Genomic DNA, 14,734 nt, shown 5'->3' on the forward strand with positions numbered 1-14,734 from the left:
ATTTTATTTGTTACCTCACCAGGAGGCCAATATCATTATTTAGCATGACAGCAAACTCGCATCAGTCGCGTAACGGACACAGTTTAATGTAAAGGGTTTTCCAATAACAGGTGTTATTGGTGAATGGATTGCGCTATCGAGAGATGATTAACGATTTCTTATAGCCACAATTGGATGGCGTTGATCTCAACAACGTTTATTTTCAACAAGACAGCGCTACGTGCCACATAAACAGCGATCTTTTACGGGAAAATTTTCCGGACCATGTTATCTCTCGAATAGGTGATCACAATGGGCCACCGAGATCTTGTGATTTAACACCTTGTCATTTTTTTCTTTGGGGCCACGTCAAAGAGAAAGTCCACGGCAACAGCCCAGGGTCGATTCAAGACCTCAAAGATGGAAGCCACTTTGCCATTCAGCTGTGGAAAATTTCAAGAAAAGGATATTGTCCTGTAAGCGTGGTCGTGGTGGACATTTGCCTGATGCTATTTTCCACTATTAACGGCTTACCTTCCTCTTTATAATGAAATAAACATCCGATCATTTATATTAAAAAATAGCATTTTTCTTTAAATATCAAACTAACACCTCTGTTTGGAAACCCCTATACTTTATAATATTTGGTAGCTTCATGCGTTTTATTTAATCAGCAGAGTTACGAAGATACCTTAATGAGTACGTGCATATATTTTTGCTGTAGTTAACAATTTTTACATTGCTTTCACAAATCTCGATACTCTTAGTGTCATATTAGATTGCCTAAATGTTAATTGTATAAAGAAATTTCTTTGTAGTTCTTGGGGTTTCTGCTTATCATAAATTTCAGCTAAGAACTATTTAAACTTAATTGCACTTATTTTGAACTAAATACAATATAATATTAAAATATTGTATTATAGATGTACAAGGAAACGAAACATTAATCACCCTATTTGGTTGTTCAATAACTTTTTTAACTTTATTAAAGGAAAAATGACTTTGAGTGATAAAAACTTTATTTTGACCTTATGCGCTCCATTGCTTGTATGTTTGTATATCGCAGCTGCGTACTCCACAATTGTCAAATATGATTAACGTACGAGGCCATTTGTAAAATTTACATATCTTCCAAGTGTATGATTAATTTTGCGCCACCTTCTTTTACAACTCTATATTCTATTAAAAATATATTTTCGTGATCCGCTCACAACAATATGTATAAAGTATATTCTAGTTGAGCTATTATTAACGAAGATTCTCGATCTTCTTATTTATCTCAATACTTTCCCATTGGGTCTGTTTCATTCTCTGCACTCTTCCTTAATAGCCGACCACCTACTTTTAAACACACATATTCCTACATTTGTTCATACCGAATTGCTTGTCAATACGTACCTACTTCTACTTATATACACACAAACTCACATGTACTTATACACTAACGTACGTACGAATATGTCTCGTGTATATCCCAACCACAAGTGACTACTCATTCATTTCGTTCGAAGTTCACAAGCAACCTCGCAGCAATAACAAAACAAAAGATATACAGTATAATAGCAACAATTCAGCGCAAATAATAAAAAGAAAACCGAATTGAAAATGGAAGAACAAAATTTACAATTAAGCAAAAGTACAACAAAAAGCATTGTAGCAACGCAGTATCAGCCGATAAACACGTGAGCAACGAACAACAACACTCGTTTTTTGCGGTCGCCCGAACCGGCACAGGCACCGGCATCTGCACCGATGCTTGCTTGTTGCTGTACATTAACAATGCGGTGAGCGAATTTCATTGGAATTTCTGCTTTCGCATGCGAAATCACTATGGGGCTGAATTGGTAGTGAAGTGAGGTATAATGGAGTAGAGTGGTGTGGTGTGGAGGTGACGAATGAAAGAAGGCACAAGGCAATAAGTCAAATGCACATTTTTTATTTTTTCTTTTATTCTCGCCGGTTGGTTGGTTTGGTTTTTTCTTGTTGTTATTATTAATGTTACTGTTGTATTGAAACGGTGTTGCGTCGGTAAGTGTGGAAAGTTTAAAAAGTTGCACAACGCAGCTGCTTACTAGCTAAGCACGTGGAGAGCGTGAGTGAGTGAGCAAGTAAGTGAGCAAGCGAGCGTTTTATTGAGTGCCTATGAGTACTTGTTTGCTGAGTGAGAAGATGGCAGCTTAATTGATTCGCGAAAGCGGTAAGGGGCTTGTTAGGCACACTATGTGCCGCGCTAGGTAATGGAGGGTGGGCGTGCCCGCTTTAGGGTTGATTGTATGTAGGGTTGATTGCATACAAAAATTATGCGCACATGGACTAACTATAATAATTAATATTTAATAATAATATTTTTAAAGTTTGAAAATTTGTATGAAGCGTATATTAAAATATTTACTATTTTTATTTAAATTGGGATATGCCCATAAATAAATAGTTGAATTAAATAAAATATAGAAACTTCCAGCATATTTTACACGGAATTTGTGTGCAACAGTAGCAAATAATTTCTTTCTAGATAATTTCGTTGCGTAAATTCTTTCTTCCCCAGAATTGTTCCTCATTTTTTGAACTTTTTCTTACTTTATTACTTACTTTTCGCCACTTTTTATATGGCTTTATTTTATTTATTTGCCATAAAAGCGACTTATTTTGGTATTTGTGAAAGCCAGACAAGCGAAATAACGAATCCATGTCGCTCTGTTTTATTTGTAATTTGTTAATGTTTTTTTTGTGGTTTTTGTTATTGTCGTATTTGTTCACATATGGTTATTCGTCTTTACTTGAATACATTTTGTTTGGTTTATTTTATTATTTTATTTTTATTTTTTTAATATTATGCAAATCTCGTGACTTGCTGAAGTAAAACTCAGCGGTACAGTTGTGCATGATTTCGCTAAGAATTATACACATACATATGTAGACATATTTATTTTCTGGGTATATTTCTTGCTTTCACACATTTTATTTGTAAGTTCAAGGGTCAGCTTGTCCATATATGAGAAATTTTTTATCTTTTCTTTTTGTATTGTAAACGCATTGAATTGATGAAGCGTTGGGGTACGTGACAATTAAGGTGATTGATTGCGTAAGTGAGAAATTTGTGGAAATATTTAAATTTAGTCGATACATATGTACATGCAGCAATAGGTGTATACTCGTAGAAGTAGTGGGGGCACTTTTTAAAATGAAGTGAAATTTTAAGTGTAACTTTTTTAAGCATTTCTATAAGGTATTACGAAATAGGCGGGATCAAAAATTGTATAATATGCTATAAAAAAATATATTTAAACAAACTTTCATATAGAAACAAGTAGATTGGCGGAAATTTGCCAAATGGGTGGAGTTTGGTAAAAATATTAGAATTTCTTCAATTTATGCTTAAACAAAAAATTAAGTCCTCGAATTTAGTTAATTTTTTTGAGCTCTTCAAAAAATTTCTATTCAAATTAAGTTACATAAAATAAATAATTGGCGCGTACAGTTCTGTTAGGTGTTTCTACGAGAAGCTCCTATTTGTGGCGTGCGTCCTTGTGTTGTTCCTCAAAATGCAGAGACCTACAGTTTTAATCCTTCTCCGAACCGCAGATGGTTTTTATGAGGGGCATGGGGAAATTCAGTTACATATAAATGTATAAAGAGAGATATATTGGGGAATTAATTTAGAAAATTTTACATCCTCAACAAAAGGCTTTGAAACAAATTTCTCTAACATTTTTCTTTGCAAAATTTTCAAAACCAAAAAAAAAAATTCTCACTTAATTTAAGTATTTTCAAGTTAGATAATTTTATTTAAGTTCAAGCAAAAATAAAAATAAGAAATGAATTTACTTAAACAGAGATATTTTTTTTTTTTTTTGAGCTAAGAAAACATATTTGCCATAAATTTAAATCTTCTGATGGACAAAAATTTTGCAATTAAGTGAAAGCTATTCAAATTATACATACATATTTAAAATTCTATTTATTTAGAAATTTTTTTACTTGAAAATAAAGTTTAAATACATTCGTAAGCGTTTTGTTATATGAGGTTCTTCTGAAATAGAAAAACTGATTTTATAACTAATAAAATTTATTTAAATTAAAAAAGATGTATATACCAAAACAAATTTTCATACTACTCAATCACTGCTTTGAAAATTTATTTATTTGCTTTTCATAAAAAGTTTCAAGTATAAAAAAAAATTTGCGATTTTTGAAAAAAATTCAAATTCACGCTTCACTGCAATTTACAAGGTAGCGCAAAATTAAACATCCAATTTTATTTTTGAATAACTTTTTTACTAAATTACTATTAAATTTAAAAATTTCTTAAATAACCAACAATTATTTTGACTGATGTAAATCTGTATTTGGAAAGTTATAAAAATTAATTTTAAAAAGAGTATAGTCAAAACACATCGCTCACCTTATACGAGTATTTTAATATCATTTGCAAAAAATTGCTATTTTATGTTGAAGGGGTTATTGTATTATATTTACAAGGTGGCGCAAAATTAATCACCCTATCGGAAGATTTATAATTTTTCAAATGGCGTCGTACGTCAAACATATTTGACACTTGTACACTAGACAGCTTCTGCATACCAACAGACAAGCAATGGAGCGCGTAATTCGCCAAATTAAAGATTTCCATTTTTTTATATATTTCTACAATATTTCGTAAAAAAAGTATAACTCTCAAATAAAATTCTATACATTTGAAGATTAAACGTTGAGGAAATCTTAAGTTTTTCAAATAAATTGCTACTTTTAAATTTCTTTTTAATTTTATTGCTTCAAAATAAATTTTGTATATTGGTTTTTTATAAATTTTTTTTTGTTTTATAAATTTTTTTTTTGTAAAAAGTTTAACTTTATATTATTCTATATTTATTGCTTAAATGTTGTGTATTTCTTTAATAAAAAAAAACTTAAACTTTTAACTCTTCTATCTATCTATCGGATGCCCTTTACGTCTATAACTACCACCATTGGTGCGAGCAAATACTTACACATTTACATATTTATGCATGCATTAAAATTTCTAATATTTTATAATGGCTTTGGCGTTCTTTAAAAGGAAAACGTATTTATTTGAGTGCATATAATTTTAAATCTAGAATTTCAATTAAAAAAATTTAATTATAATTTGAAATTCACTTGACGTGCAATGGGCAGCAGTTTGATTTATTTGGCACACACAACAAGTTTACGTAGTAGAAATGGCCGCTCATGTATGTCTCGATGTGTATACGCATAAGCAGATTTATTGAATTGATTGCAAAAAGAAATTTCGTATACAATTTGATGGTCGTGGCGAAATATCTGTATTTTATGTACGCAAACGTGTGCTCAAAATGTAATCACATATTTAATTATAATCATTTATTTATTTACATACACTTGTTCACCTATTTTCATATTCTTTTTTTTCATTTTCATTTTCATTCTCATTTTAATTTTTTTTATTTTACTTTCATTGAATTTTTTTATTTTTTTTTCGCTTATCCCATTGAATGAGCGCATTTTCTATTTTCATACGCTTTGCGATTTTCATATTCAATTTGTGTTTTGCCTTTCGCCGCTCCCCTCCATCATCTGTTCCCACATTTGCGCAATTTTCTTCTGCTTCACAGCTTTTTATATATTTCTCTAATTGTTTTGATCTCTTTTTTTTCGATCAGTCAAATTGATCGTGGCTGTTTTTATTTTTGGTTTAGCTTGTAAGTAATTAAAATGTATTTTTAGAATTTTTATAATTTATATTCGTGATCGAGACCTATGTACGTAAAATATGTTGAGTGCTTGTAAACGAAATAAATAAAAATCAGCGACAGAATTGCGCAAGCGAAAAGCTTCCGTCCGGCTATGACATTCAAATAATGCAAAGGGTAATATGAACAGAAAAAAAACAAAGTTATTTGAACAATCCGCACTGTCATTATTCATATTTTTAGTTTAACAAAACTAAAGTTTAATGTTAATTAGCTATTAAAAAAGCGCAATTCCGAGTGCACAGTGAAGTAATTCTTAGTTCTATCTTCACTGTACTTTTAAATTTTTCTCTAGCAAAGCATTCATGTCCGAGTCACAGCCTTTCATATTCAGATAGCATTCAATTATAAAATTAAACAAAAAAATTGGTTTAAAAGGAAATTCGAAGCTAAGCAATCCCTTTAAAATGTTTGTACGTATTTAGGATTTTAGGTGAATGTTGCGTATACGCCCGGGCAAAAGGAATTTAGGACAAGTATAATATAATGGAATAATGACATTTTTGCCCAAATTTTTCCAAAAAAATGTCCGGCTAATTCATAATATTTTGTAGCTTACTTGTGTACGCTAACCGTAGCAAGATTATGACCACAGCTTTTTGGCAGATAATACGTCATTAAAGACGGTTTCACCAGCAATATTTTGGAGTAGGCTGAAAACTTTTATGAAGACTGACAGAAATAGTAATATATTTATAGTAGAGGTCCCGTGTTCTACCTAGAAATCACGTGGGGAAAAATATATATAGAAGATATGCACTATGAATTTTCTATACCCATCGTAGCTACACCAGTGGGCAGGTAGCTAATTAGAAGCGTGATTTTACTATTGTTTTATATATGTAAATATATAATTACATATTTTTTTTTTCATTTTCATAAATTTGTTATTGAACTACAAATTTTGTATCCTTCTAATATATAAACAAAGTTTCAAATTTTATATAAGAATGCATGAATCTTTTCTATATGGCGAAAATGCGCAACACCGTGAAAAAAAGTGTAAAAAATCAATGTGAGTCTTGAGTCACTTCAAACTTGCACTTTAATATACTAAAATTTTACGGGCTGTAAAACCGCATACCCAAATTTTGTGTTACATACTCTGATTAAAAAGTTGGAATTTTTTTCAAACTGTTTTTTTCAAATTTTCTTGAAATTCAAAAAAAAATTCAAATTTCCATAAGAATGTATGAATGCAATTTTTTTTTTTAATTTTTTTTCGATTTATTGTTTTAATATTTCAAAATTATTATAAAAAAAATTTTTTTTTAATTCTTTTCCACTTTTTTTTTAAATTTTCTTGGAAATGTTTTAAATTTTTTTTGAGTTAAATTTTTTAAAATTTTTAAAATTTTTTTTTAATTTTTTTGAAAATTTTTTTTTACTTTTTGAGTTAAATTTTTTAAACTTTTTCAAATTTTGTTTTTTAATTTTTTAATTTTTTATTATACTAAATTATTATTTTTATTATACTAAAATTTTACGGGCTGTACAACCGCATACCCAAATTTTGTGTTACATACTTTGATTAAGAAGCTGGAATTTTTGTCAAACTTTTTTTTTAAATTTTTTTCAAATTTTCTTGAAGTTAAGAAAAAAAATTAAAATTTTTTATAAGAATGTCTGAATGCAATTTTTTTTTTAATTTTTGTTTCGATTTTTTTTTGAATTTTTCAATTTTGGTTTTTTTTTTAATTTTTTCACATTTGTTTTTCATTTTTAAAACTTTTTTTTTAATTCCTTTCCACTTTTCTTTATTTTTAAAAATTTTCTTGGAAATGTTTTCAATTTTTTTTTACTTCTTGAGTTTAATTTTTATAAATTTTTCAAAATTTTTTTTTATTATTTTTTTATTTTTTATTATACTAAATTATTATTTTTATTATACTAAAATTTTACGTGCTGTAAAACCGCATAGCCAAGTTTTGTGTTACATGCTCTGATTAAGAAGTTGGAATTTTTTTCAAACTTTTTTTTTAAATTTTTTTCAAATTTTCTTCAAATTAAAAAAAAAATTCAATTTTTTTATAGAATGTATGAAAGCAATTTTTTTAATTTTTTTCCATTTTATTTAAATTTTTCAATTTTTTTTTAATTTTTCAAATTTTTGGTTTGATTTAAAATTTTTTTTTTAGTTCTTTTCTACTTTTTCTGAATTTTTTTAAATTTTCTTGGAAATGTTTTCAAATTTGTTTTTACTTTTTAAATTTTTTTTTTAATTTTTGAAATTTTTTTTAAATTTTTTTAAATTTTTTTGAAATTTTTTTAAAATGTATATAATTTATATTTAATTTGTAACTCTGCTTTTTATGCTATTTGCTGCATATTGAACTAAAGTTTTATAAAAAAAATTTATAAAAATTACAAAAAAAAATGTGTTTGACATTTTAATTTAACAAATTTCAGCTTTGTAATTTCTTAGAAATAAAACAAAAAAACTTACCACAGCTGGCCAAAATATTGCGTTTCAAATTAATTGTCCACGGATCCATACGAAAACCTCAATTTTGGCGGACTCGTTGGAGGAGCTGATTGGGTCCATTAAAAGTGTGGGATATTTTCGGGGTACTTAAACACCGAATTGAGGTCTGAACCCCTTGAAGCGCAGTCCTAGCTGAACTTAATCTATAACTTTATAACTTAAATAAATTTTCTTTGAGCTCACTTCAACTTGCTGAGTCGCCTTGATTTCACAACTAAGTCAGCCCAACTTTTCTGCTTTTCTGGAGCAGAAAATTAAAGCGCTTTTTACATCAAAAATTAAGAAAGTAATTGTAATTAAGAAAAATCGTAATGAGAATTGTAGACGTGAAAATGATTTTGGATCAAATCCACATTCAAATAGGGAACATTTTTTTGACCTGTGCATGCTTTTTCTTGATAGAATAGAAGCTATTATATACAAATAGACTGGCAACGGAGTGCTAAAGGTCCAAATAAAATTTCCACCACTCAAAATGGTTTTTTGTTTCTTTTTGATGATTAATTTTGCGCCCCATTTATTAATATTTCTTTTACCTACTGAAAATGCAACCCACAAACCGCATTTCTCTCGCATTTTTGGTATTTTTGCTATTTTTGCTATTTTTTCACTTGCTCATCTATGAATGCGGTAATCCAATCAAAGTCCATTCGAAAATTGAATATTTTTAAATGCAACCACCCACTAAATGGCCGCAAACAAGTGAAATCAATTAATTAACCAATTACGCTTTACACCTTTTGCACAAAGGCACCAAATGGCAGTCATTAATTGGTCTTGATTAATGCAAGAGCGACAGTACAAATTCATATTTTATTGTTTTAATATTTCGTAAGACTATGCTTTCGCTCTCTTTACTAGTTCACTCCGTGGGGCGATTAATTAAATCACTTTTCATTGAGTTCTTTATGCGCCTAATTTCACTTGTTGGCTAATTTTTCTAATTTACTTACTCACTTTGCTCCTTACGCTCTCACTCTGTTATGAAATTTTCTTACTCATTTACTCATTCAATTTGGATTATTTAATTTTTAACTTAATTTTCCCTTGCGTTGCTTTGCACTTCTATGTATTAAATGAAAAGCGAATTTGAATGAAAATTCGATTAAAAATTTGTGCCAACATTTTTGGGAAAAAGAAAAAATAGTTTCTGTATTTTCTTTATTTATTTGGAAGAAATATATTATATTTATGGAGCCTTTAGTAACTAAGTCCTTGTCAGCTGTTTGCTATTGTTTTGTAAGCTTCATTGCATTGAAATTCGTTGCACAAGAAAATACATATTTAATAAAGTTGTCGTACATACATTTCTTAGCCTCTATTCCTCCTTTCCTTATCAGAAAAAGCTTGTAATTTCCATCTCAATGCCAATTAACCCGAAAAAGTTGTTAAATTTCCGTTAGTATATTTGGGGTAGATTATCACACCACAGCGATTTTAAAGAAAATGTGTGAATGCAAATATGTAATATAATATATAATGTAATATATAAATATGTAAATACTTGTATATATTCCTGCCACTTACATATTTTTCAAAATTTATTATCAATCAACGTGCCCATTAATTGCTCTACTTGAACTGGGAAGTTCTGGAAATTGCTCAAGTGAATGACCTAGAATGTAACATGGACTTAAAAAGAATGCAGATTGTGGATAACACTGTGCTCGAATTTTCACCTTTTTTTGAGTCAAAAGTTTTGATAGTTGCTTTCACGCAATTGGGTCTTTATTAATTCAAAAGTGTCCTTTGTTTCGTCAGTTTTGGCTCCAGTTTACGAAAATGGACCACAGACCGCTGAGTGCTTATTCAGAAACTCAAGTCACCCATGTTAAGGTGACTCAATGTTGATAATTTTCATAAATAACTAAGGTCATATTGAAACGAAAGCAGTGATGTGCAAAATTTTAGCAGAACAGCTGAAGAATTGCGGGAGTTGTCTACGAAATAATTAAAATTGAAAAAAAAAATTAGCAAAAAAAAATTTTTTAAATTAAAAAAAAAACGTAAAAAAATTAAATCAATTTTTTCCAAAAAAAAAATTAAATAAAAAAATATTAAAAAAAAATTTTTTTCAAACAAATTTAAAAAAATATATATTGCATTTTTCCATCATATGCGGTTAAATAAAAAATTACATAAAGTTCAAAAGACTTTTTCCAAAAACAAAAATTCAAAATAAAATATATTAAAACAGAATTTTTTCCAGCAAATTAAAAGAAATACATATAGCATTTTTTTCATCATATGCAATTAAATAAAAAAATTACAAAACAACCCAAAAAAGTGTTTCCACAAAAAAAAATTAAAATAAAAAATATTTAAAAAAATAAAATTTAAAATATAGATATTGCATGTTTTTCACATATGCGGTTAAATAAAAAAATTACAAAAAAAAATCACAAAAATTTTTCCAAAATAAAAAAAAAATTTCAAAATATAACATATTAAAACAAAACTGCATCAAACAAATTAAAAGAAATAGGTACATATAGCATTTTTTTCATCATATGCAATTAAATAAAAAAATTACAAAGCAATTCAAAAATATATATTGCATTTTTTTCATCGTATACAGTTAAATCATATAGTTTAAATCTCAAAAAAGGAATGTATGTATAAATAAAATATCTCCAAATTAGAGAATTTTAATAAGAGAATTGCTTTCGTTTAAAATGTGAACTTCTTCTTCTTCTTACTTAGTGCATTAATCGATTAAGTGATCGTTTCCGTATTCAACAGAGTACGCAAATCGCTTCATACTCATTCTAACCAGCAACAAGTGAAGTCATACCGTTCTAAATTTCCCCTACTAATTCATTCCAACACAGAGGGGGCCGTACTCTTCATTTGCATTTACCAACATGCACGCCTGGTGCTATTCCCGGGACCTTCAAATGCTCTCAGAACTGTTACATTTGCAACCATTCGACCAACATTACCCCGTCAACAAAGCCAAGCTTGAATTCTCCACACCACAAGAGAAAGGCCCCTAAAATTCAATACCGCCGCTTTGCGATAGATAATTTTTATCCAACACTTTTTTATAAAAAAATGCAGACGAGAGTTTGGTAATGACTAGCAAATTCTAGAATAAAAATTTCCATCACTCCAAAAAGCACAGCACTAAAACTATAGGCTTATTTAGTATAATCGTGCTACGCATCAGCAGACTCACAAGCGTCAACCATTAAAATACAGCTGAGCAAACCAAAAAATGAACATTAAATAAAATAAAGTAAAAAATATTTTTTGTAACAAAAATTAAGAAAAATATTTAGCGAGCAAACCTGCAAGCGTTATAAATCTCACGGGTCCAGTGGCGCCGGCTTCGCACCTCACTAATGTACATGTCTGTATATGTATATGGATATGTGTGTGTATGTGTGGTGATACTTGTAGTGAGATTGCTGCTTGTATTGCTAGTGTTGCTTTTCATTTGCTTAAAAGTGTGTATGTACTTACACATATTTCTTGTTGCTGTATTCGCGCTCAGCTCAGGCGCAAGCTGGCAAAGCGCGCTGTTGGTGGCATATGGAAGAACAAACGATAAAAACCTTAACACACCAGGCAGTCATGTGTCAGTCGTGGCGAAGAAGGCGCGCCAAAAGCTACGAGAGCTATATAAAAATCACCAAATCAAGCAACACTAAAAAGACTCACTCAGTTTTGAGAGCAACTAAAAGAGGCATATACAAATAAAATTGTAGAAGACACACACAGCATAAATGTATAAAAATTTAGCAACTAAGAATATTTCGCGAATACAAAAGGCAGCAGCAGACAGCAAAGTCGACAAGATAGTCTCGCGTGATTCGAAAATTACACATGAACGTTCTTCATTGAGTAAAAGTGCGCGGAAGTGAGCAAACAACAACAAACAAACGGAAAAAACTACACAATAAACGTGCGCGCATACTCAAGTTACAATAAAGACAACAACAACGCTAAATCATAACCCACAGAGTTGAAGCAAAAAGCGCAACAGAAAAACAGCTCAAATTGAAGGCCTGCAATTCAGTAGCAACATAAACGCGCAGCTGAATAGTTGAACGAAGGTCTCCACGGAAAACGGAGTAAATTGAAATAAATTTCATATAAAAACAAAACTCGCTTGCCAAAACTATTTGGAGGTTACAACAGAATTCAATAAATAAAAATCGCTTACTAAAACAAAGAAATGTGTAACGCGCAGCGTAAAAGCAGTCGGTAGAACATGAAATGGTTTAAACGTGTGCGGAAAAAGTGTTGACTACAAAAAACACACGCAAAAATTACACAAAACAAAAAAGTTTGAAATTAAATAGTCGTGAAAGCAACTTTCGACTTTAAATATTAAAAATATAAGAATTAGCAAAAATCCATACGCTTCCACGTTTTTTTCATCGCACATCCTAACGTTTGGTGAAAAAGGCGATTTTAGTTATTTAATTTGCTGCAAACACGCACAGCGAATCAGCGGAGACAAACGCACGCAGCGCTGCTCTCTCGTTCGTTACACTCAAACACGCACTCCCTCGTGTTTTACTTGCCAACGGTTAACATTAGCGGCGCCGCCGAAGCAAAAATGTTGATATCATCGGAGCAGTGCAGCCGTTCACGTGGCGCCCATGTCCTTGTCTGGGATCAGTCACGTTTGAGCGACATTTTCGAGGATGCAAAACCACAACGTATGTATATATGTGTGTGTGCGTGTGTGGTATGCTCTAGTGCATAAGTATGTGTAATTGCAGACGTATATATATACAAGTTAGAAAAAACCGCATGTGGTCATTAGTGAATTATGTAAACATACACATTAACATGAATGTCTGAACTAATTAGCTGTCGGAAGCCGTACGCCTATTTATGGGCTGCCTTTGGCGTATCGAACCTTTATTTTTCATGCAAATCATATAGATTGAACTGTATTTACTAGGAGGTAGAAAGGCTCAAAACTCTTTTTTTCATGTTTGTTTTTGTTTGAGGTGGAATGGAGTAGGGTGAGGCACACATTACCTCATACCTTTAATTTTATTTAAATAAAAACTGAGCGGAATACTTCAAGATTACGTGGAATTTTAAAATTGAAATTTTGTATTTCCAGAAAAAAAAAATACAAAAACAAAACTTCAATTCATATTTGTTAAGTAGAAAATCTAGGATTCAATACTCAAAAAATTAAAGAAAAAATATTTTTTTTATCCAAAAATTTTTGGATCCGATTAAATTCAAATAATTCATTTTCCTCTTTAAAAAATGTATAGGAAGCATTTATCAAAACAAAAAAGCATTTAAGAACAAAACAAAAAATATTACACAAAATATACAATATATTTAAAAAAAATTATTTAAAAAAAAATTAATTTAACAAAAAATATAAGTAAACTATTAAAAAAATTACTTAGCGAAAAGTATTATAAAAAAATATAAAACAAAAATAGTTTTTAAGAAAAAAAAATGTAATTAAAGAAAAATTTACTATTTTTTTTAGCAATGCCTTCTTTATATATTTGGAAGCGCCAAAATTGAATTTCGTACGTTTTTTACCAACATTAAAAGTATTTTAAATTTGAAAATTAAAAAATAGATAAAAAAATATTACAAAAAAATCAATTTTTTAAAGAAAATACAAACATTTTTATGAACAAATAAATTTTTTTAGGAATGCTTTCTATATATTTTTGTAAGCGCCAAAATTGATTTTGTACATTTTAACCAACATTTGAAATATTTAAAATTTGAAAATTAAAAAAAAATTATTAAAGAAATATATCAAAAATATAAAAAATATTTACCGAAAAAATAAATATTAAAAAAAACATATTACAAAAAAATCAATTTTATTGAACAAAATTATAAAAAGTATAAAAACATATTTAACGAAAAAAAAAAAATTAAATAATTTCTTAAAGAAACTATAAAGGATGCTATAAAAAAAATAAACTTTTTTAAGAAATGCTTTCTACACATTTTTCTAAGCGCAAAAACAGTTTTGTGAATTTTATTGGCGTTTATTGAAAAAAAAAATTTTTAATTCGAAAAATTGAATTTTAGGCACTTTTTTCCAATACTGGGCGAATTTTAAATTTAAAGATCAATTTCAAATATTTTCTGTTGCTCATAATTTTAAAATATCCTAAATTTTATTTACTAAATTTTATTGTTTTTTAGACTTCGCACAACTAAAAAAAATTTCTTTCTACACATTTTTCTAAGCGCAAAAGCAGTTATCTGAATTTTATTGGCGTTTATTGAAAAAAAAATAAAATTTAATTCGAAAAATTGAATTTTAGGCATTTTTTACCAATATTGGGTGTATTTTAAATTTGAAAATAAAAAAAAATTAAAAATACTTTCTTTTGCTCATAATTAAAAAATATCCTAAATTTTATTTACTACACTTCGTTTTTTTAGATTTCGCACAACTAAAAAAAGTGTTTAGCGCCAAAAAACATTTCAATTAAAACTAATTCATGTTTATTTAAATTTGTAAATTTTACTTTCCTCACTTTTACTAAATAATTTGCTCACTTTTAAA

The 14,734-nt window shown here is 28.9% G+C and overlaps 1 protein-coding gene across 2 annotated transcripts in view; it reads left to right on the plus strand.

Annotated features, from left to right (window-relative positions):
- Positions 1-14,734, plus strand: part of LOC129243797 (putative inorganic phosphate cotransporter) — a 130,472-nt gene that overhangs the window by 95,027 nt on the left and 20,711 nt on the right. Inside the window, exon 1 of one of the 2 annotated variants that reach the window (XM_054881114.1) lies at positions 11,827-12,884. The exons of the other annotated variant lie outside the window; for it this stretch is intronic. Within the exon in view, the coding sequence (XP_054737089.1) occupies positions 12,782-12,884 (103 nt within the window). The 5' untranslated portion in view covers positions 11,827-12,781. Of the gene's footprint in view, positions 1-11,826; positions 12,885-14,734 lie in introns of those variants that run through there. 2 annotated transcript variants of the gene reach the window in all.

This window comes from Anastrepha obliqua, chromosome 4 (genome assembly GCF_027943255.1).
Source record: "Anastrepha obliqua isolate idAnaObli1 chromosome 4, idAnaObli1_1.0, whole genome shotgun sequence".
Taxonomy (NCBI): domain Eukaryota; kingdom Metazoa; phylum Arthropoda; class Insecta; order Diptera; family Tephritidae; genus Anastrepha; species Anastrepha obliqua.